At 41.1% G+C, this 24,078-nt stretch overlaps 1 protein-coding gene across 1 annotated transcript in view; it reads left to right on the forward strand.

Annotated features, from left to right (window-relative positions):
• The first annotated feature begins 954 nt into the window (after window positions 1–954).
• The window catches only part of LOC140348668 (protein O-mannosyl-transferase TMTC2-like), a 91,092-nt gene continuing 67,968 nt past the window's right edge, over window positions 955–24,078 (forward strand). Inside the window, exon 1 of the mRNA XM_072434686.1 lies at window positions 955–1,109. Coding sequence (XP_072290787.1) covers window positions 1,024–1,109 — 86 coding nt within the window. The 5' untranslated portion in view covers window positions 955–1,023. The remainder of the gene's footprint in view (window positions 1,110–24,078) is intronic.

A 24,078-nucleotide genomic window follows, 5' to 3' on the forward strand; every position in this document is an offset into this window, starting at 1 on the left:
AGCACAGACCACATGCGCTCGTGGACCACAACAGCGTTAAGTTGACAGACTGCAGACGATACAGAACGGAAGTGAGACAGATTGGACAATAATAAGCCTGGCCCGAAAATTCAATTTCATTTAATTTAGTTATTGAACTATAATAAACCTATTTCTTTGGATTATTTGTTTTATTAGGCTAATTATGCTTGATTTTATTTTTGCATAGGGTTGCATATTTAAAAAAAATAATACAAAAATTCTATGTTAGCTATTTTTCAGTGGTGTAATCGTGAAGACAAAAATAGTCATATATTTTTTTTAATTCTTGATTATCATACAAATGTTGTTTTTAGACTTTATGAACTTAAGTGACTTTATTAAAAACTCTTCTTCTTCGCCAAAGCAAGTTCTTAGTTTCCAAACTGTTCACTGACAATGGCAATAAAACGTCTGATCCTGATTTGTGAAAGAAACACAACCAATACAGCGCTGCCCCACAACCCAACATATCTTACTTTGAAAATCACACCGGATGCCTTTACCCTTACTTCCCTCTCACTTGACGTAACTCCAAATCACGACGTCCATCCGCACGGAGCAGCGGCGAAGCGTCAGAGCTGATCCGCCGCCTGCGTGAGGAAGGAACCAGCGGCAGTAGCAACAGCGGCAGCAACAGCGGCAGCGGTCGGTCCGGCGTGCGCGTCTCGCCGTCACACGTCCAGCGAAAGCACCGGGTGCGCGTGCGGGTGCGGAGACTCGCCCAAGTGCGTCCGACCCTCTGCGCGCGCCAACCTTCCCCCGATCCCGCCGCAACATCATGGGTTAGAAACGCGAGCACCCTCCATGGATTATCCACTTTGTGCGCTCCAGCAGCGGGGATGGTGGCGGCGGCAGTGATGGTGATGATGATGGTGATGACGGGGGGACTCGTTTCCGCGGACACATCCTGACAAAGACGCTGATACGGGAACGCTCGGCGGCTTTTGCAGTGTTTTTGTTGTTTTTGTTTCTATTATTCGGGAGTTTTTGCCGGTGGTGGAGATGGTGTACGCGGAGTTGGTGTGCAGCGCCGTGGCTCTGCTCCTCTATGTCAACACGCTGGGAGCCGATTTCTGCTACGATGACAGGTACGACACCTCCATCCACCGGGGCGAGCCGAGCCCCCCCGGAGCCGCGCGCAGAGCCTCTTGGCCCGGGGTGTGAAGCGTCCGTGCTCCCTGGCCGCCGCCGGTGCTCCGTGACGAGCTTTTCATTCATTCAAGTGGCACAACTAGGATGGGAAAGATGATGCTGCACATGGCTGTGTTTGTAATGGACATGAGTTGTGTAGACTTAACGTGTTCTTAATTAACTATTTGTAGAATTTAAGATAAGATAAGATAATCCTTTATTGGGGAAATTTCATAGTTGCAACGCAGTAGATACAGAGGAAAAGGACAGATAACTTAGGTAGTTTAAAAAATACTCTTAATAGAAGAACTCTTATAAACAAAACTCTTATAAACAAAAACTCCTATAGACAAAACCTGTCATTTCCTAATAAGGAATGGAGGGGAAAAATAAATAAAGATTAAGATAATATAAAAACAACTAGCGTAAGACAAGATGATACATATTTGATTATGTCTTAGAGAAATGGAAAAATAAAAAAGCTAGAAGTGAATTTTTTTTAATTTAGATGATGATTTACAATTGTGGCATATTAAGGAGAGACACTGCAAAATCTATTTATTTGAAACATTTTGTTTTGTTTTATTGGTCAGTTTTCTTTCTCAAGACACACACATTAATCTGAATAAAAGTACATAAATACATAATTAAAACCTTCTGTAACATCTGCACCTGAAGATGTTTTATTATCACATTTAATCCACTTCTACACATTCATGGATTTAGGCTGGGACATTGTAACTCTAGGGGCCGTTTTTTCCAAACGCATTTTTCTCCCATACGAACATAAAGATCAGCCCTTAAAGTAGCACCTAAAGTCAGCAAACTGTACAATCGTGTACTTATCAAGATTCTGACGGATTGTACTGATGGAGTTGTTGATATTTAATTACAAGACTGATTTATTAAAGTTTTTACCCCAAAAAATTAGGCAAAATTATTTTTTTACACACATTTTCATAAAGATCTGGTTTACTCAAATTATATAAAACATCTCTGTAAATCCCTCTGTAAACGTGTATATATTTAAATGTTTCAAATTCTCTAAATTCAAGACTTTCTCCTTTTAGACAAAATGTGAAAAGACTGTTTTGCAAACTAGTGTGTTGCCATCTCTCTGCATTTTAACTTTGCAGCTGTCTTAGACGTGATTGTGACAAACAATACGTGTAGTTGTGAATAAGAGTCGGCGCTCGGGAGTCTCAGTCAAAAGTATTGCAGTCTTCTAAGCGTGAAGTTTCGTAAAGTTTTGAGGGAAAGTAATTGATCTCAGGGAAAGTATCATCGCTGTGCTGTGTGGAAGCGACGCTTGTGAAAACGTCTCCATTATGTGCAGCGATGTGGAACTTTGAAGACTTTTGCTCTGTTTTAAAAATAGCCTGTCACACTTTGGAGATTGTGTTGGAGAAGAGTGAACGGCGTGTTACTCAGAGATGGCTTTTGAATCTGGGACGGCTGAGCAGCTGTGGGCGCCTCCAGCTCCTTTACTGTCCATGTTTGCTCAGAGCATCAGGTCAGCGCATCATCCGTCTGCTGCCGTAGATCATTAAATATGAGGACAGTAAAGACAGACGGAGTGACCTCATATGAGCGCTGTAAACCCTTGTAAAACACATTTACACCGGTGTACAGTACGGCTGCCGATATGAAAGGAAGTACTGACATAGCCTTCGTTCATTTAAAGGGCTTTCATAAGCATAAAACATTTTTATACTTTCCAGACGTCTTCTCATTGTTTTTGAGGCAATAAAAATAGTCTCATTTCTTTTTTTAACGTCTGACCTCAGCTCCAAACCACATGCGTTTACTGCCACGTCGTCTGTTGACCTGAATTAAAAAGACCCAAGCATACAATTAATTACAAATGACAAAATCAAGATTACTTTCGGACTTAATTTGAAAATATGTACATTGTCTGTTCTTTGGGTTTTCTTTGGGTTTTATGTGCCATGATTTTGTCTTTTTTGAATATTATTTGCTGCTGGTCTTGTTTTCTTTCACTGTCTTTGTTTTTGTGTTATAAATTTGTGGAAAAAAATATATATATTTAAAAAAGGACAGAATCAAGATCATATGTTTTTTCAGTTGCAACTTGATTTTGTGTCTTATTTTTTCTAATCCCTACTTCACAGGAGGTTGGTTTTTTTTCTCATTTCTTACGTCATAAAATCTCATCACTTTTTTGTTAATTTAGTTCTTTTGGCATCACACGCACCAAACTCGATTATTTCACACATCACGACTGCCTAATTCTCATTCCACGACTGTTTATAGAACACTTCCTTCTTCGTTCGCTCCCTGAGGCCTGATACTTTTATTGCGCTGGACCGTTGCCACGACGCCGTAGCTCCTTGCCCTCAGGTCAGACGATCCTGGCGGCCTCTTTCCCCCTAACATGGTGCGGCGTCTCCGTAAAGCTGTCAGGGAGGAGCGACATCTGCAGCCCGGCCAAAGCGAACATCCCCGCTCCAATAAAACACAGCACGCCAATGATGTTAGCGCACACTTTATCATTCTCCCATAATTCACAGCTCAACAGGAGTTTTGTAACCGCACACTGCATGTCACTCAGGCTTATCTGTCGTCACCACGGCACGTTTCGCTCAAACTTGTAATTAGCGGCTGTCTCCTAGTCCCTTCTGGCTTCACTCGGGAAGAGCGACGAGAGTGTTGTATAATTTGGAAAAGTTGTGAGAATGTGGAGTCATTTAACTTGCTAATGTTGTGGCTGTGTGCTAAAGCTAATGGGGCATAGTTGTGGGAAAGAGGCTGGCAAGATGATGAATAAGTCGACGTGTGAATGCTTATAAATCGACGCGAGACTAGCAGAGGTTTATCAGTAAATCTGAGCTGATTTCACCACAAACGTACGGTTACGGCCTGCAGCACATGCCTTAAAAGTGGTAAAAAAGGGAAATAACATTCTATTCTTTTGTTTGTTGGGAAGTTTTTTTAGTTAGTAAAAAGGATGTATGAGAACGGGTTAACTTTTGGGAGTAATTTAGTACACATTTTACAGTTTATTGTTGTTGTGAGCCTTACTCCAGCTTCTATGCCTGGATAAATTGAAACATGTGAAATTGAATATGGAATTAAAGCCGCGGTACATAAGGCGCTGGTACAGCTGGCAGCCCGGTGTAAACGCTCTCTCTTCTTTCTCACACTTATTGTGCTTTATCTCCTATATTTTGTAAATATGGTTAGTATATTTTTTTCTATTTTACTGTACGATAGGGACACGCGCTGGAATAGTTTTTTAATTCAACTGTTTTTGACTTTTTTCGGCTGGATTTGAGCGTTTTTCGTTGCGTTCGTTGTGTTGTTGTGACGTGAGCTAGCTCCGAGCGAGCCCACCAGCCCCCCCCCGCGCCCTCCGGCCGCGCTAAAGTACGACGTGTCGTCGGTACACGTTGATATACACGTTTATATGAAAGAGGAACTTCACGAACGATCGGGACACGCACTGGAATCGCTTTAAATTAACTTGTTTTGACTTTATTCGGCTGGATTGAGTGTTTTCGTCGTGTCGTTGCGATGTGTCTTGGCTCCGCCCCCCGGCTCCGCCCCCCGCCCGGCGCCGTACCGCGTTTCCACAAAGGAGGAACTAATGAAACTGCGGAGAACAGTCGTCTTACCCGGAGATCGTCACTTTATCCCGTCGCAATACTGACCTAACCTAATACTGATGTGCAATTCTGTCGTATGTGCAATTGCTGTTGGAATTCATGTGCAATTACTGTGAAATTCATGTGCAATCTATGTGCTGTCGTGACACATATTCATGTGCAATTACCGTCGGGATCACATGCAATGGTATTTATTTATTTATTTGTCTATGGGAGTTTTTATTTATTTATAGGAGATCTTCTACTGAAAGTGTTTTTCAGACTTCCTATAAGTGATCTGTTCTTCTGTATCTACCTCTGTATCTACCTGCGTTGCACCAATGAAATTTCCCCATGTGGGACAATAAAGGAATATCTTATCTTATCTTATGATGGCTCTCGCCACCCGCGCGACCGCCTTTCCGTGCGACCGCCCCACTTGTCCAGAGGACGTACACCAATTTGAGGCCAGTGGGCGTAACGCCCTAGGAGGAGTTTGTTAAAGTTTGACATGAACCAAATTGCTGACTCAGCGTCTTTTCATTATCAAAGGACGATGGCGGCCATAGGGTTAGTTTGGGGGCGTGGTCACAATAATATTTGTGTATAAAATAACATCAGAAACAAACAGGACTTTTAACAAGTTCTTTAGGCTATCATCTGTCACTGTCAGGCTATGTCAAAATAAAACTCCTTCTGTATCTGTAAAACACAGAGGCCTTTATTCTTTAGGCTTTATTCTTAGGCTTTATTCTAGGACTTTATTCTTTAGGCTTTTTTCTAGGACTTTATTCTTAGGCTTTATTCTAGGACTTTATTCTTTAGGCTTTATTCTTTAGACTTTATTCTTTAGACTGTCACTCTATGTCAAAATAAAACTCCTTCTGTATCTGTAAAACACAGAGGCCTTTATTTTGTAAGCGTTACAGGCGATCCAGGTCCTTCTGCACTGACCTGAGCAAGGAAAAAGGGAGAGAGAGAGCCTCGGTGACCTGGCTGCACCCCCTCATACGTCATAAGGCGCTGGTACAGCTGGTAGCCCGGTGTAAACGCTCTCTCTTCTTTCTCACACTTATTGTGCTTTATCTCCTATATTTTGTAAATATAGTTAGTATATTTTTTCTATTTTACTGTACGATAGGGACACGCGCTGGAATAGTTTTTTAATTCAACTGTTTATATGAAAAACACGGCCGTTGCCGTACCGCGTTTCCACAAAGGAGGAACTCATGAAACTGCGGACAACAGTCGTCTTACCCGGAGATCGTCACGTTATCCCGTCGCAATACTGACCTAACCTAATACTGATGTGCAATTCTGTCGTATGTGCAATTGCTGTTGGAATTCATGTGCAATTACTGTGAAATTCATGTGCAATCTATGACACATATTCATGTGCAATTACCGTCGGGATCACATGCAATGGTATTTATTTATTTATTTGTCTATGGGAGTTTTTATTTATTTATAGGAGATCTTCTACTGAAAGTGTTTTTCAGACTTCCTATAAGTGATCTGTTCTTCTGTATCTACCTGCGTTGCACCAATGAAATTTCCCCATGTGGGACAATAAAGGATTATCTTATCTTATCTTATCTCCTCACTGTACCTCCGTCACCTAGCAACAGAGACCCATCGCTAATGCTAACGCTAACTCTAATGCTAATGCTAGGCCCGCGGCACGAGAGGAAATGTCCCATCAAAATATAAGAGGAAGAGGAAGTGAAGGAATTAATTGCGCCCCTGCTCGTCAATTGTGAAAATACACAATATCTGCAATGCACTTTTTTTCATGGCGTCTCGAAAAATCAGACAATGTTGAGTTTTTCACACAATGGGTAGGGGGCGCTATAGAGTAAATTTGTTACATGGGTATTTATTATTTCCAATCAGATCATAAAAACGCATTAGTGAGTGAAATATGAATATGTCAAACGTGGCGGTGCCACTTTGATTCGACTTCCTGTTTATCATAGAGCGATGCTGCCAAGTGTGTTTTACTCATCAAAGGTCAGAGGTCAAGGGTAGCTCTATCACTGTTCCAAGTTTCATGTGCCTAGGCCAGAGATTAAGCGTTTCATGTTTTTTCTTTTTTGAACTAGTCGGCACTGTTGCGACGGCCGTTCTCACAACCTCCATTTTATTGGAGTTTGGGCCAAGCCGATCGCATCTATGTCCCATGTGTGACATTCATCAATGTTCAGGGGGCAAAAAGAACATTTCACCCTATCTAGCAACTCTATTTCTAACCTTCAGTCTTCTCAGCTCTGTTGGTTGTACGTCTTATCGCTGTTTACATTCATATCAAACAAGACCATCCTGGGTCCACAAAGATAAAAAGTCAGTGTTTATTGTGAAAATCCTTTCCCTGTCAGAATAACTGGACTAAGCTTTTTTAGACCACACAGTCATCCATTGCTCCCTCTGGTCGTGTGGAAAGCAGCCGTATCACCCTGGGGAGCGTTTCCTTTCGCACTCAACATCAGTGCATACACTTGCAATAATCTCTGAGTGGCCATAAGCTTTAGAGAAACCTGGTGAAAAATGTGCTTTATCAGTTTGAAAACATCCTGGTTTATTAGAAAATGTATTAAAATAGGTCCAATGTAACAATGGAACAATAACTTGACATTGGACTGCTGTTGCTTCAAACATGCACCTCTGTCAACAGCTGGCAGACTCTTCCAGTGGAAAACAATACACACCTAAAGCCAAACCCTTGTCAGTTCCACTGTTGTCACTGCGTTTGTGGATTGTTGTTCCTTGTCAGAGTTTGATGAATGTCAGGCACAGGTCGCACATCATTCCTCAAGGTTCACGTCTGTGGTTTGCTGTGTGAGGGTGAGGAGTGTGAAGGTTGCAGGTCTGGCTGAAGGACGTGGCTCTCCTCTGGCTTCGGTGCATGATTTATAATGCTCAGACAGTCGGACTGCTGCATGTCCTGAAAGCTTTATTAGTTACAGTAAGTTGTGGTGATGGAAATGGAGCTGAGCGCTGTGTGGTGATGTGAGCCTCGATGTGATGAAGGTAAAGAAGCCGTTCACCGCCTATGGGACAGTGTTAATTATTCCACTAAATCTACTGATAAGAAATGGTAGTGGTCCGATTTCTCTAGACACATGATTTCATCTTGTACTTACTTCACCAAAACAGGTTAAATCCTTTTACTCCTGGTGTAATGAAATTTTAAGAGGAAGAATGTTTTTTTTGGGTAGCTCTCCCTTATTTAAATAAACCTTTAGATGATGAAGAATCTCCCTTTTATTAAAACTTGGGGCGAGCGATCTGAATTTTACAAATATGGTTTCCTGTGTTTTTGGGACACATATTCCTCTCTGTTTTCCATTTATTATTACAAAGATCGTGTTGCATGTAGAGCTGCAACAAATGAATAGCTTAATCGCAACTAATCCATTATTTAAATCATTGTCAATTCATTTATTAATTGAAAAATCATTAGGTTCCAAAACATGCAACGTTTTATGACTCACAATTGCATGAAAATGACATGGAAAATGTGTGAATTTAGTGTATTTGATTAAACCCATCTTTATATGTACCATAAAGATGTTTCTTCATTTACAGCACATTTTATTCGCTCTTCCTTGAGTAATTTCTTGTTTAAAACTGCTGTGGCAATGGTCTATTCCTAAGAGCTGGTTTAGCCCTGATTTGGACCTGAAATAGTCGTGTTTATAGACCCGATTTAGATCTGGTGGTACTCGGGAAGCCAAATCTTTTATTTGATGGTACTGGGTGTAAAAAGTCTGCGTCTAAACCACTGAAATAATCAATTCATCAAAAGAATAATCGCTGGACTCATCGTTAGCTGCTTCCCTAGTTGCATGGCGTATGACAACTCAACAATTCGATCAAAATGTAACGAATCCAGACCCAGTGTCTTTCCACGCTGTTGTGCGGCCTGTGCAAAAGGCTCGGCTGTTTAACTTTGCGGTTATGTCCAATTCCCATGGGCGGCTTCTACACAGCTTGGATATCTCTGTTTTTCCCCCAGATCCAGTCTCTCCCGGTGCCCTGTAATTACCATCCTGCCTGCGGAGACACACTCACGACATGTACCCAGCTTCTCTCCCTAGCTTCTCCTTCCTCGTTTCTACCACTTCTCTTTCCAACACTAACCCTCTGAAATTGGCCCAGGCCTCCAGCTCTCATCAGCCAGAGACTGTCTCCAGATGGTCTCATTTGGTGAGCAGTCAGCAGCAGTCCCAGTATGTCGTGAGTAAAGGAAGCCACGGTTAAGAGAATCCAAATGATTTGCTCAGATTTGCCAAGACTTAACCCTGGCGACACTTTAATTTTAAAAAGTAATGTTATACGCTTCGATTCTTAACTTTAATTGTCATACACGCCCACCTGGGAGTTTAATTTCTTGGCGGGAATTATTAAAGGAGTTATGAAAGAGACATTTTGCCCATATTGCTCAAGGCTAGTTTAGTCGTTTTATGCTCGGTGCCAATTTGACAGTGTTGCCAATGATATTTGTGCTCAGTCCAGTTTGTGTGCTGTCCTATAATTGCACAAATAAGATGAGTTGTAAAGCTTACGATTTCAACAACTGTCGCTGTATCCACTTTAGCTTAAGAGCTCTGGGAAGATGAGTCTGATATACAGCCACACATTTTCAGTTTAAGCTTTAAAGTTTTTTCAAGTTGCTATTTTCAGCCTCCCCACAATTCCAGGCTTGCCTCGTGAATGATGGGCCGGAAGAGTTCTGCAAGGGTTCGGTTCATCTTTGGGTCAATAGAAAACAGCTGACATGACATGACGCTGTCTCTTTCCTGCTGTTTTTGGACCCTTATAAGACTTCATTATGCTGCTTATTGAAGTTCACCTCATGGACATTTGGTCTTTTGTGTTGGAGTCCCATATGGTTAAGGTTGAGGAAGAAAATCTGGAGTTTATTGGTTGTTCGTTATACCCGTGTTATTGTGGAACAGCAAAACCCCCAGATTCTGCTGTATCCCAGAGTGAAGCTTTTTTTCTTTATCCATATAATAAGGTTTTTTGACCTTGTCTTTTTGTCTTTTTAGTCCTTGAAAGAAAGATAGCTGGTGCTTTTGATGTTCTATATTAAGAGCCGAATCTTAAACTACAATAAATAAAAGCTGGATAACTGCACACACACAACACTTTAGAATTCATAAAGGATCAATTAGAAAAGCCTTCCCCAAATAACCAGTTGCCAGTTTCAGGTCTTTATGATAATGGGGAGTTGCAGGAGGTTTGTAACTTAAATTAAGTGCCATTGTTAAACTGTATATCAGCCTTTTACTTGACAGTTCACAAAGCACACCTGCACGTGCTGCCTCTGACCTCCTCTGAGCTGCAGGTTCAAACCACAGATGTTGTCTAGGCTCTTTTGATACACCGCTCATATATCAGACCTGAATACCTGAGGAAAGCTACGATGACCTGATATGGACTTGATCGGGCAGCGTGTGGAGCTACCACATTCTCTTTGATTCCTGGAGCTGTCTGTCTTTAGCTGTGAAACCGAACATGACTACATCCTGTGGCTCTTGTTCACTCCAGGGGTTGACTTCTTGCACTGATTGTCATTTGTGATATGCTGCCGCAGTAATCCCCCCGGCCTTTACAGTATCGAGGGCTGTGAACGTGCAGTTACCATGCAGGGAGTTGCTGAAAGGCCCCAGTGCTGTGACCAGGTCAAGACAAGCGGCTAAAGCTGCATTAATCAGTCTGTGATGCTCAGTAATCACACGAGCTGGTATGCAGTGCAGTGGCGGTGCCATGGTAGCGGGCCATATGTACAGTAGATGTGGGTTAACTGCTTGCCGCTGGACTCAGGTTAAAGTCTTTATTGCTGTATGTAAGTACAGCAATAATCATGGCTTTTAATTGAAAAGCCATGATTATCTCTTGACACTTAACGTGGTCATAGTCGTACAGAGATGCTTGTGGCAATACGCGAGCAATGAACCCAACAACTGTTCATTTGAGTTATGGCTAATACTATTAGGATTTATTGTCAATAAATTGTTATTCTAAGTCATATTTAAGTAGGAGAAGTTTGTGTATCTGATGATTTGACTTTTTGAGGCTCAGTTCTTAATGGGTCTAGACAAGGGTTTGGATTTGGCGGCTAATACGGGTTGATGGGCCTTAATCCGTGGCCGCTCTCAGGCTCTCGGCCCTCTTCATGTTAATTGGATTAACAGGTCTGTGGGTGAGAAGGGGCTCCATGTGTAAGCAGAGACCTTACCAGGACGTTCGCTCTGATCCTGTGATTCAAGAACAGGAGATGGTCATGACAGTTCGCTGGGCCTCTCCTTCTCTGTGCACTTACTCTGAGGCAGGGAGCACTGGCTCGTTTCTACAAGGTTGTGACACAAGTTGGCCGCTCCGGGTCAACGGCTTTGTCCATTGTGCGAGAGAAGCTGTGTGGTCTCTGTTCTCCCACTGAAGGAGGCCATTTGTCCAGCCGCAGGGAATCAAGAACTGTGTGTCCTGACTTGTTTAGGACACAAGAATAATTATGATTATGTAGAATTCACTTTAGAAATTCACAGTTAATGTAGGCCAAATCTGTCAGAGCTAATTATTGGTTCTTGTGCTCTGATTGCTCCGAGGAACACCACACAGTTGAGAATTCACAGCTAAGCTAACAGAAGCCTCATTCTTTTATGTGCAACTTTTTGTTTGTTATGTAAAACTGTCACTTATTGCACATGGAGAATGTTGTGTGACTAGTTACAGAGATAGTGACATTTTCTGTCAATTTTTATAACATGTGCCATCATTTTAGCCATTGCAATCAAAGCAATTACATATTATATTCTGCAGAATTCAACTTTTTGTGAAAAGTATTTTATTTTGTAACTTGCACTGCCCTGACTGTTTCCTGTGTGCCTTCTGGACCTTGAAACATGTACTATATAGTGTTTCCGCTGAGGCCAACAGACAACCAACTTTGTTCATGAATTCCATTGGTTTTCTTTGTCTCACACCTCTACTGTTTTATGGACTCATTGCATAAAACAGAATACTTTCCAGCCTTTTCTCCAGTATACACAAATGTAAATTTGCAAATGATCCTGTCTGTGTTTCGTTATATTTTCTGTCATGTTTGGCCCCATTGCCTCCCAAGCTCCTGTGTGATCGTTTCTCAGAGTCTGTTATTGTTGTGGTTTCAGCGGTTTTCAAATATGATTACAGTATGTTGCATTTCCTAAATGTGGTTAGGTGAGTCATTTGATGCAGAAGTAGTAGTGCTCTTCTGTGAGTAGCATTTGCCCCCCTCAGGCCCGTAACCATGGGATACAACAAACATCTGCTCCTTGTTCTTTATCCTGCTCTTCTTATGGGACACTGGATAGGACTCTCAGGACAGAAGAGGGGCATCAATATACACTTCAGGCGGAGAGAGGAAATTGGAAATAACCACGCAGGTATGAATTGTTTTTGTAGAGTTCTGCTGATGGAGCAGAACTCCTGATCCTTTTTGCAGCACTAAGCTGGAGTTGTCTGTTGATAATTGTGTGTAGTCTTTGGTTTGAAAACGACTCCCCAGATTCCGATAATGGGTACACTTTTCCTGCCTCACTTTTAGAGGAACAGCAAAGGGCAGACTCTTTCCTTAATTGATACCATGGCACCTTGGGAATTCATTGCGTGGTTTCAGTGCTCAGCAAAATATCATATGCCACCCTCTGGAACGCCACATTTTATTACAACCACTACCCAGAGTCTAGCCCAGGTTCTTATAAAGTACGGTATCTTAAATGAAGAAAATATCCACCGCAGTCAAATGCAACACTTGCCAAGACGTCAGGCTTCCACACTCGGCAGGAGTTGAATGGATTCCAGGGCTGTAATCTCAGCCAGAGGTGCTCTTTGCTAAATGCCTGTGTGGGATTTTGAAAAAAGGAAACAAGATATCGTAAGTGTTGCTTCTTTACTTCTGTTTTCTACTGTTGCTAAGTTAAACCTATAACAGAATGAAAATAAATCAATCATTGAAGAAATGTTGCATGAAACTGGTCCAATCAAACCTAAGTAGTTATTAATGAAAAATGTATTTCCATATTTTAATTGAAAACATAATGCTCTGGTTTAAAAAAACAACAACATGTGTGGTATTCATCTTTATAATTGCATTTGACGCAACAAAATGATGTTGAGTTAGGGCTGGGCAATTAATCGAAAGAACGTCAGCTCGAGAGAGTCATGTGAAATTGTTAATTATTTGGGAGAGGTTTTGAATCGAGGTCCACAGTCGATCCTCTGGCTGTAAAAACATGTAGTTTTAGCAGAGTTCAGACTTTGCAGGAAGATATTTTTATATTATTTGTGTTAAATGGCACAGATTAAAAGTCTGTATACTTATAGTCATATGTTTATGAATCATTACTAAAAGCCATTTTACTTGGAAAGACCAAAATCGAGCTCGATCAATATTAGAAAAACTAAATATTTTTTTAATATCGCCCAGCCCTTAATTGAGTTTGGATAAATTCCTAACCCAATCACTGGCAAAAGAATGCCTTTTACTCGTTAAAGGTGTTTATTCATTCTTGATGGTCATTGTTAAAAAGTGTGTCTGGAGAATCTGTAAAACAATGCAGCTAATGTAGCTGGTCATGGCTGGGTGTTGCAGACAGAGCGACATCTCTGCAGACGGGGAGCAGCTTGTGTTGGATTGGATTTCATTTGCACGTTCAGCTTTATAGCCCGCTCTCTTTTCCTCTGTCATGATGAATAACTTCACATGAGAATGATGCGATTGATGGGACTGTGACGATTCACTGAGTTACATTCAGGAGTTTGTTTGGTCTGAGCGCTGACCCTAAGAATCTGCGGCCATATTGTTTCCCCACTTCACTGACCTCAGCATGTGTGACTTTAACCCCTTGTGGCTTTTCGTGCAAGTGAGGTCTTCCTCTTCAGCGGGAGATGGATACACACTGTTGGCTCTGGTTTATTTTCTGATCCACAAGGAAGTTTAGCTTGGAGGAAAGTGAAGTGTGCAACTGTCTGGGCCTAAGAAGCCCTCGAGGTTTGAAGGGATCGGACTCTTGACAGAATAATGAGTGTTCAAAATTGTGTTCTCAAGAAAAATAAATCTAATTGGGGAAAGACTGAGAGCTCTCAAGAGGGACCGACTGAAATGCGCATGGGAGGCATTGTGCATTGTGCATTGTTCTTGCAGTTTTGCTCACTTAGCCTCAGGTTCACTGTTAATCTGTTTAGTGCTGTGTGCCATCTTTGAAAAGTATGTCTTAAACCTGCTCACACACATTTTTGGTTTGTACAGTAGCATCCCACAGCTGACTTGTGAAAGCTGCCCACACAATCAGGCCTGAGGTGTAGATCACATCATTGGAGGTCCTCCCTGAGCCTCTGCTTCATTATTTAGTACCGTTTTTAAACATAATGCGCTGCCCTTGTCACTGCAGGTGATGGATGGGACTGATGACTCCCTCTTGACAGCTGAGCTGAAGCAGCTGGGCCCTTGGGTGCTGCCTCTCTGCTTCTCTCTTGAGACACTGTTGTTGGGACAGAATGTAGCGCCATCATTATGTCACCTCCAGAACAGCACACGAGCGCTTGACTCTCCTCAGGGGCCACAGGCTCCTGCTGGAAGCTCATTCAGCCACTATTGATTTTAACACCAGATAATCCACCAGAGTGTAACACAGATGGCAGGCTCTTATTATTACCTAGGTTATTATTATTATTATTATTATTATTATTATTCCTTCCTCTTTGTGAATACTACTCCTCTGCAGGGTTCAGTCCATAATGGGAGGTAAATGTGACTTGTACTTACACTGCAGTGAATGGTCTTCACAGTATCGCAATAGGCTGAGTTATTGTTCGCAAGTGACTGACAAAGCTCTGGCAAAAATTGTCTCTACAATAATATTTGCAGACAAAAACATGATCTTTTGTTCTGCTCACAGCTTGAGGCGTTTGGTTGTAAAATACACTGATAGATGATTGATAATGGTTGTCAGAATTGACTGAAGACTTGTCACAACTAATACTGAAATGTGCGACCGCTTGATGAGCATTGAATTAACGGTAATGATGATTTGCATATGCAGAGTCTTTGGAATCAAATGTTTCAAATACAGGATCATGTTTTAGTAGATCTGTTATAATTCTTGGACAAAGGTTTTATTGAGAATTTTCCTACTGTTCCTGTTGCTGAATCACATCTTTGTGCTGCCACACTAATGACTTTACCATATGGATATGTGGATATGGATATATATTTTTGCAAATGAAATCTTAATGGTTTCCTATTAACAGATTATCAGTAAATACTTAAGTCGCATTTACGTTTAATTTGTATTTATTGGCGGAACTAACAAACATCTTCATTCTGTTTTTAGTGAAGCAGATGGAAATCACATTACGCTCCTTCTTCCAGGGTAATTCCACAATAAATCCGCTGGTAATACTTATAATCTGCTAATTAATTGCAGATTTTGAAAGGTTGGACTCCTGGAGTGAGTCATCTGCTTTAGCCGCACCACTAATGGATGGAAGTCTTTGTAGGCTTCAGCTCAGCATCATGAAATCTATTGTTCGTACCAAAAAAGACTAAAATAGATACTGTTTTGTGAGCATTTTGCCCTTTGTGAGTTGCCTGTAACTAATGTAAAAAGTGTGTGTGTCATGTCGGACTGTTATATATTATTTAAGCGCTCTTTTCTCTTGGTGAGGGGCATCTTTTGTGTGGTCTTTTCATCCAAATCTTCCATGGAGAGTTTTTGTGGCGGTGCATGAAGCCGTAACAATCATTTATACAATGTTGTTGAACTTTTATTCTCTAAGTTCATTGCGTTGGCAGTGTTTAATATTTAAAAGAAGCCTGGCTCTGGCTGACCTTCACTTCCAAACATAATTCATGTGCAGAAACAGTCTCACGGATCCCTCGGCGTCTCTGAGGACAAATGCTTGAGAAACCAGGGCAACTGCTCTTTGCTAAGCTCAGTGTACCAACAGTTTGCATTTTGGGAGCGTGCAAAGTAAACAACATCCATCACTGCTGTGAGGGAAGTGTGGAGACCGGAGTGTGGATCTGCAGCAGCTGGAGGAGAGTGGAGCTGATCCACACGTTCAGCTCACTGTTACCGTTGTACAGCAGCCAGACCCAAAAGGAAGTGCTGCAATCATTGTACTATTAATATTTAGTAAAGAGGTGTGGATTAGTGTCGTCCCGATGGTAAAATCTCTCTATTTTGTAAAGGAAAAACGCCAATTCCAAAACAAATTAAAAAACTTAAATGGTTAAAACACTTTTTGATAGAATTTTCTACCCCAAATAATATTAGTTTCTTCAGTACGAGGTGGTCTTATACTTGTACTTATACTTATACTTGTTCTGATATAGTTCAAGACGATTCTAAACTTAGAAAAGGTGCAATGTGATTTTGTAGGTATCAATACTTAAAAATTAGTAGCTTTAAGCAGTTCTAGTTTCAGCTTGAATTAGTATCTTGGTGTAGTTCTTTTATGAATCGATTCAATCCTGCATTCTGATATCAAACGTAAGGATGAAACTGGATGGTGTTTATTTACTGCTTAACTTTTGGAAGTTATACGTTTGCATAAAAATAGCAAAGCAGATGCCAGCGGATGTGATTCGTCTTCTGTTTATTTCAAAGGCTTTACAATGCACACTTGTACGCATCACTGTAAGCGCTCCATGTGTGATGCGTTCACAGCACAAAAGTCTGTTTATTTGGTTTAGATTTAGGGCTGTTTTATGAGCCCAGCATCAGCAGCAGACTGTCGGCCCTGTCTGATAACCGTGAGATTTACGATCGGGATAAAACACCTGCTCTGTTCATGTTAAGCTTTGGAGATTTAGCACATCTCGGTCCTTAGTTTGTGTAAATGACAGCACCTGCTCTCATTTATAAAAGAACAGGTGCTATCATTAAGAATCGCATAAAAGGCAATTCTGTTCTTAATTCTCCTGCAGCGTGCTCGGGGTGGAACGGAAAATTGTTCCTGCTGAAGTTTGTGTCGTATTTCTGAACCTTTTAGAAGTAAATATATGGCAAATGTATAGAACAGGCCAAAGGCGTGTCATGTGCTCCAAGTAAAAGGTGACCAAGAAAACAGGAAGTAGAAGCAGCGTTTTGTCTCTTTCAAAAAGTGGAGGTTTATTCACGCGCACGGTGGACAAACATCTCACTTTCCCTGACAATGATTCTGTCCCTAACTGTATCTCAATTACAGAATAAACCTTTATAAACCTTTATAGACAGTGACAAGCATTTGAAACGTATGCACATAATAACAATCAAATTAGCTCCAAAAGAGATAGACCAGACCCTCACGCCTGTGACGGTTCGAGCTATCTCTTCAGAGGTTAATCGGAGATGTTTTCCACACATAATCTGGTCCTGATGCATTAATTGGCCTGATCCTGGCTGATTTAAGAGGCGCCGGACAGTATAATCAGGAACCAACATTCATATATCATCTGCACACAGGAAAACAACACAGATATTCATTTCGTGACATGTCATGGCCTAAAACAACATCGGAAAGACATGACCTGACCCATTTTCTCCATCACACTCCATATAATTAGCTATGTTTTGTCGTCATGTTTCTTTTTGGTTGTCGTACTGGTTGGTCACTGCTACGTAACAAAGCAGCTATATCATTTTTCTCTTCGTCTCCTGGTCCTATAGCTGTTCTAAGTTCACAGAGCGCTGCCTGTGGTGTGTTGAGGTGGAGTGCAGCCTGTGGCCTCCTATAAACCTTACAAGTGAAAGCCTGGTAATAGATTTGTTCTAGTGCTCCCTCTGGTTCTCTGCAATGAGATGACAGTAATATCCAGAGGCGTAGATGAGCAGCAGCAGCAGCAGCGTGAGGAATGTGACGAGAAGGGCTCCGCGACCTGCAGTCAGATCAATACAACACAGCTGGAGAAAGGAGCAGCCACACACAGCTCTTTGTTCACATGCACTGTGCTATCAGCTCATCCGTCTGGTTCGAATAGGCGTAAGGTGAACAAAAACACCTCTCACGTGACGTCCTTGATACTGGACACTGACGGGTTCATTTAATGCTGCAGGCTCAAACTGTAACTGTCACTAGCTCATGGAGAAAATACTGTCTCCTGTCCACTAAAAACATGGGCTCATGCATGGACGATGCTTAAATAATTTGTTAGTTCGGTATAAATAATCCAAGTAAATGAGGTGAATGACCTTGGAGCTCGTTCCCGTGGGCTTGTGGTTTGACTTTGAAACCGACCGGTACAGATATGTTCACTGTAGTGCATCAGTAACACTTACAACACGTACAACTTGAATCCAAAGAAAGTCTTGCAGGATTATGCACCGTTTTCAAGTCATAAAAATGAACAAGCGTTTCTGTTGGAGGTTTTGAAAGAATGTAAAAGAATTCCTTGGCTTTATAATTGGAAGTGAATGTGCTGGAAGGAATAACAGTTGCTTTTGCACCTCATAAAAGCCTGGGAGCACACCTCCAGAACTGCTCAAAGTCTCTCACAAAAGCCCTTCACTTTCCTACAGCTGCACATCAAGGTTTTACAACAGCACAGGGGAGGCGTTCTGTCTTTGCCATGTACTTTATTCTATCTGTGCACCAGACCACAGTGGTGCTGACAGGGCATCACAAATCTACTGTGCGTTTCTCATCATATCGGGCTTCACACTCACCGGACACTTTAAAGTTTCCTTGTGTCTTTGGCGCTACTGAGCTGATCTAAATGTACGGCGTCTCGAGCCTCTTTGCGTGACTTGAATTTGTGATCTCTTCTCATGGAACACGCCCCGCTGAGATGATGGAGAGGAGCCTTTCCTTTGCGGGTCCTGTTATTGTGTACGGGGCAGTTGACTCATGAATGTCGTCTCCTTTGAGGCAAAAGGGCAGGAAACTGAGCTAATAGTAACAAATGAGTTCTTTGTTTTGTCCGTGCACTGAATAACATGCACCGTCACACTCGTCTGTTATATTGGCACAAATCGCTGTTTAGAAGACAATAGCTGAAAGTGTTGTCACGATTCTGCACAACAAACGTCTTATTTTCTTCTCCAACAGAAAGTTACACGAAGAATACACTGAAGACAAAAGTTTACTTGCCAAGAACTTCCACATCTAAAACGGTAAAATGAAATCTATAGCCAGAACGATTTAGATTTAAACGTGTCTGGGTCATTTAGGTTATGCATTTCTCATTTCCGTAATGAATCCTTCCTCCCTCTGTCAGTGGCACAGTCGGGGTCAAAGTGGCGTTAAATCTCTGCTCAGAGAAGCACTGACCCCGGCTCAACTCTGTTATCAGGATTTTGACATGAGCGGGGGTCACATAATTAAAGAGCCTGTGCTCCGTCCACACGCACAGCCCTGCCTCCCATGATCCTCTTGTGCAGTCGTGTGGCAGGAGTCCATAAGTGCGTGTTTGTCGTTAGCCACGGGGCGTTTGGATTGGACTACGGTCAAACATTACAAATTGCTAGTCAGATCATTATCACAGCATTTTCCACATTGCACGTTTCCTGTTCTTCCAAGATTAGGAATTGGATTGACACAGCGAATATAATTCTGTTCAAGCTGAGTTAATAGTTAATGCAGCGTTGTTTGCCTTTGGGGCTCGGTGTGCACACTTTCACTTGGAACACATTCTCATTACCTTCCTGTGTTCATGTAAAACAGTGTAACATGAAACTGTGGCCTGAAATAGTTTGCATAACGCACAATAACCCTAGGCAGAGTATTCCAGAGAATTTAAACAACCCTGTTTCCTAGATAGTCCATGTTAACCTGCAGCTAGACACACTGGACTATGTATTGACTTAAAAGACATCATTTTTCCTTCTAAAATGGTCACGATTATTATTATTTTTTACTTCTTACTTATATGGAGCATCACGATTATCAACTACCGTATAGTCTAGAGTATAAGTCGCACCGGAGTATAAGTCGCACCAGCCAAAAAATGCATAATGGAGAATAAAAAACATATATAAGTTGCTCTGGAGTAGGAAATGCAGTTGCAAGTGTGAAAATAACAAATACTATCATATATAAGTCGCTCCGGAGTATAAATAGAAGTATATAAGTATAAATATAAGTTTAAGTCGCACCATGGCCAAAACTATGACTTATAGTCCGGAAAATACGGTATTATCTTGTCATCTCCAACACTGCGTTTTAACAGCTTCCTAACAGCTCATATGCTGATTACTCTTTTTAAAGAAGATACAACAGAAAACCAGGTTATTTAACAGCATATAAATACGTTTCTTATCAAATACACATGCGTAACCAAGCTTTTTACCTTCCTGTTTATCTGCTGTGTTTGTTTGAGCCCATTGCCCCTCTGGGTTTGTGTGTAAAACAGTGTGTGTCTTTTACGAGGCTGTGATTTCCCAGTCAGAGTGTGTTTACAGGCGGATTCCTTCAGGATGAGGCTGGTGCTTTCATAGAACAGTCCCACAGTGGCCTCCAGTCTTCAGCCTAATGATTCTCTAACAGGTGGTCCCTCTGACACACACTACCTGCAGACTTAGATTGTTTCTATGTGTAGAGATTATTTTCTACCTTCAAAGTTTTCTACATTCAAATTTAATAACTATTTTGTGGTGTTCTTGCACTTCCTGTTCGGAGATTGAATCATTATTTTAATCATCCATCATTAATTATCCGCCTCAGCTTCTCAGTAATCTGCACTATTGTTGTCGTTCTATTAAGCTAATTTAATAAAAGCGCTTTTATTTAATGCATTTTAAGGTTGTTTACACTATTTTTCAATGCTAAAATGCAAGTTTTTGTGTCTGTGATTTCAAGTCCCATTTATACTACAGTGAACAGAGCTGACAAATGTTAATTCTTACCAGATCATATGCTCTGGCCGTTCTTCCTCTGCTGTATATCAAGTTCACATCAGTTAAAGGGCCATAGGTCTTTCTTGTTGTCAATATCTCATCACTATTCAATTACTTTGCCTTCATTTAGATGAATCCATCAATGGTGTCTTAACATACAAATCAATCAACTCTATCACCTTGCAAGCAATGCATTTTTAGTCTATACAAAGAAAAATCCATTATTTTTGTCTCGCAAAAGCAAAGATGTGAGTTGTATTATCTAGATCTACATTATGGTTCACTAAATTAACTTTATTACTGTAAATAATGACATTTTACATTATTTTGAACACAAATTAATGGCTTGAAATCTGCTAATCTAATTATATTGACTTAAAATCAATGCCTTTTTATATTGCCATTTTTTGTAGTGGTATTTATTTACTGTAAATCATCAAATAATATGTATGAAAACAATTCACATAATAACAATAATTTAGTCCTGCACATACCCCTAGAGTTCATGGTCATTGATGACAGGATGCAAACATGTGCATAAGATGTTCTTTCACTGGTAACGCCGAACAAATTGAGATTTGTCAGTTCAAACAGTGAATTATTCAAATTTAAACGTTGCAAGCAGATTTTCTAACTAGACACCGCGGACTCTGTGTAAACCATCACATCTTCTTTGTTTTGGAGCAAGCTCATTACTGTTCATGCACTAGAATGCAATCGCTGCTGACTTTTGAATAATTCCCATGGGCCTTTGCTTTGTAGGTCATTGTGCCATTACGTCTCGTTCCTGGTTCGTCTGTTGATACACGCGCCTGTCTGTGGGGGGAGGGGCCAGACCACGCACTTAAACCAGTCTATCCTTTTACCGCTGTAGGTGCTGGACACTCAACGGACCCAACAACCCCCTTAGGGCTTGTTCACAAATCCTGTTTCCCCCGGCAACAAAGGGATAATACCAACAATAAACCAATCTGTTTCAGTGGATATTAAGCAGAGTGTTCACCACAGGCCCTGTTAAATCTCAGAGAGCAAATGTTTCAGATTTTTTTGGGTGGTTGTTATTATATCACACAAAAGACAATTGTTCGGGTGCAGAAAAACATCCTAATGTAATTTAGTTTTTTGGCATCTTACCTTACATTGATCGTGGCCTGGAAAACTGTGTTTTTGTGGTGCGCGTTTTAGTCCTGAATGATTGCAGAATTCATCTGTTGAATCTCTGCATGTTTGTAGTATGTGTTTGACCTTAAGAGCAAAAAGCACCAATAACACCAATGTATTATTTCAGGATTGCATTGCACAATTGCCTGTTGACATTACACGACACCAAAGAAAATCTCCAAATATTTCTGTCATTCAGATTTTGTGTATTATTGACATCAACTCAACTTTGGAATACTCTCGAATGGAAATGTCCTGCTCTTGTCCGAACCACCTGCTACAGCCCGTAACACACCGCCCCAGTGTTTATAAAGATCCTAAAGCTGCACTCAAGTTGATTTTGCCTTAATGTTATATTCTGTCTGCATATTGTGAGTGTGAAGTACAGCTGGAGGTGTCACACGATGAGAAACCCTTCTTTGTGTAGCAGCCAACTGTATTCAGTAGCACCTTCCTGGTATGACACTTTGGACACATGCTTGGATGGGAACTTCAGTACACTCATGTCCACTGTGATGTCTCTGTTGGGTTTACATAGACGAGGCTGTGACTCTGAGGTGGGAGTGAGGTGACACTGAGTGAAGGAGGCTGGACTGGAGAAGCCTGAACTAATCACCTCGTCTTTGGCAAAAGGGACTGGAGTTGCACCATTGCTGGCCGAGCTTTACTTGTTTGAATGTTTCTGAATAGATGGTGTGATAGCGGAGATCCCAGACTCGGAGAACGGCCTAAAAGACAAATAAGGTGTGAAACAAACGCCTCTTAGCACGGGTCTTCTTTAAGACTCCTCCAACATGTGGGTTTCAGATCACACATGTTTGCAAAGTGGTAAGTGATGTTTCCCTGTGACATTTGGCCCAACGACAAAGGATTATGCAATGATCTTAAACAGTGTATCTCAAAAAGCAGATCTTTCTCTCGATGCACAAGATGAATGTGCTGAGGTTCTGCGTCGCTCCGGCCCCAGATGAGGCGCTGGGTGGTCACACCGTGTTGTAGGGCGTCTGTTTACTGCCCCTCATGTGTTAACCCTGTGAGCTCTGCCTATGGAGTGTTTTATAGTTTCAGTCCCACAGCTGTGTGTTTCACTGGATGAATATAACAACCAAGTAAAGGCCTTCAGACGAATACTTCCTCTCCAGATGTTCTAATTACAATGTAAAAAAACTGTTTTACATAAATGGTAATTCATCTTTGGTCGAATGTACTTTCAAACTTCTCAGTCCTATAACTTTGATGAAATGGCTGCTCATCTCTCTTCTCCCACACACAGGACCATCCGTAAAGTCCTGTGAGTTTCCCCGTCTCTTCTGCTCCAGATGAAATGAATGAGTCTCTAGTGATTTGCTGATCTTGCACACAGTGTGAATCTGATGTTAAGTCCAGTTCATCACTTAAATACTACAGGGGAAGTGATGGCCTTTTGGAAATATGCCAGTTTTACATCTGTGGAACATTAAACTCTTACAGAATGTGTTCTGCACTTAATTCCACAACCGCAGAGTGTTTATTTAACCTCATCTGAGCCGATTTCAAACACATTTGTTGCATAGAAACAGAAGAAGTGTCCAGAGCATCCAGAGCTCTGCAGAAATCCTTCAGACGCAGGAACAAGGCGCTGAGTGCTGAGTCCTCCTGTGCTCGACATGATCCGTGTGATTGATCAGAAGTGACAGTTGTGAGGAATGGCCCGCTGCACAACAGAGACAAGTAGGTCAATGAACCAAAAAACACTGTACTTTTTTTTAATTATGGTTCCATTTTCATCTAGTGCCTATAAACAAAATAATGTCAATGGCTGTGTAATAATAATATCATAATAATATGAATAATGATAATAATGATACTACAAAACAAAACATAATTTAGCTGGTCTGAATTATATGGATGTAAAGTATCCTGATTGTTTTTGTGCGTAATCTATGTCAGTAAAAAGTAAATCCATGAAGACCAAATATCTTTATGTAATATATGTAAGATAAGATAATCAGTGTTACAACGGAGTAGATACAGAGGGAAAGGGGAAAAAAACACTCTTAATGAAAGAACTCTTATAAACAAAACAAAAAACTCTTATTAACAAAACTCCTCTCATATCTTAATAGGGAATGGAGGAAAAAATAAAATAAAAAAATATAGATAAAAATAAAATAATCGTTATCGTTAGAATGATTGCTAATGCAGTTTCTTTACATAACCTTTATTAATGCTCAGACTTCCAACTGGGTTCAACCTCAGTGTGTGCCGGACATGTCTGACGTGAGAGTGGTACATGTTGTGAAGGATGATTGTGCTGT

The sequence above is a fragment of the Eucyclogobius newberryi genome, unplaced genomic scaffold, assembly GCF_026437365.1.
Source record: "Eucyclogobius newberryi isolate DKJ021-1_F unplaced genomic scaffold, fEucNew1.0.hap1 SCAF_7, whole genome shotgun sequence".
In the NCBI taxonomy this organism is placed as follows: domain Eukaryota; kingdom Metazoa; phylum Chordata; class Actinopteri; order Gobiiformes; family Gobiidae; genus Eucyclogobius; species Eucyclogobius newberryi.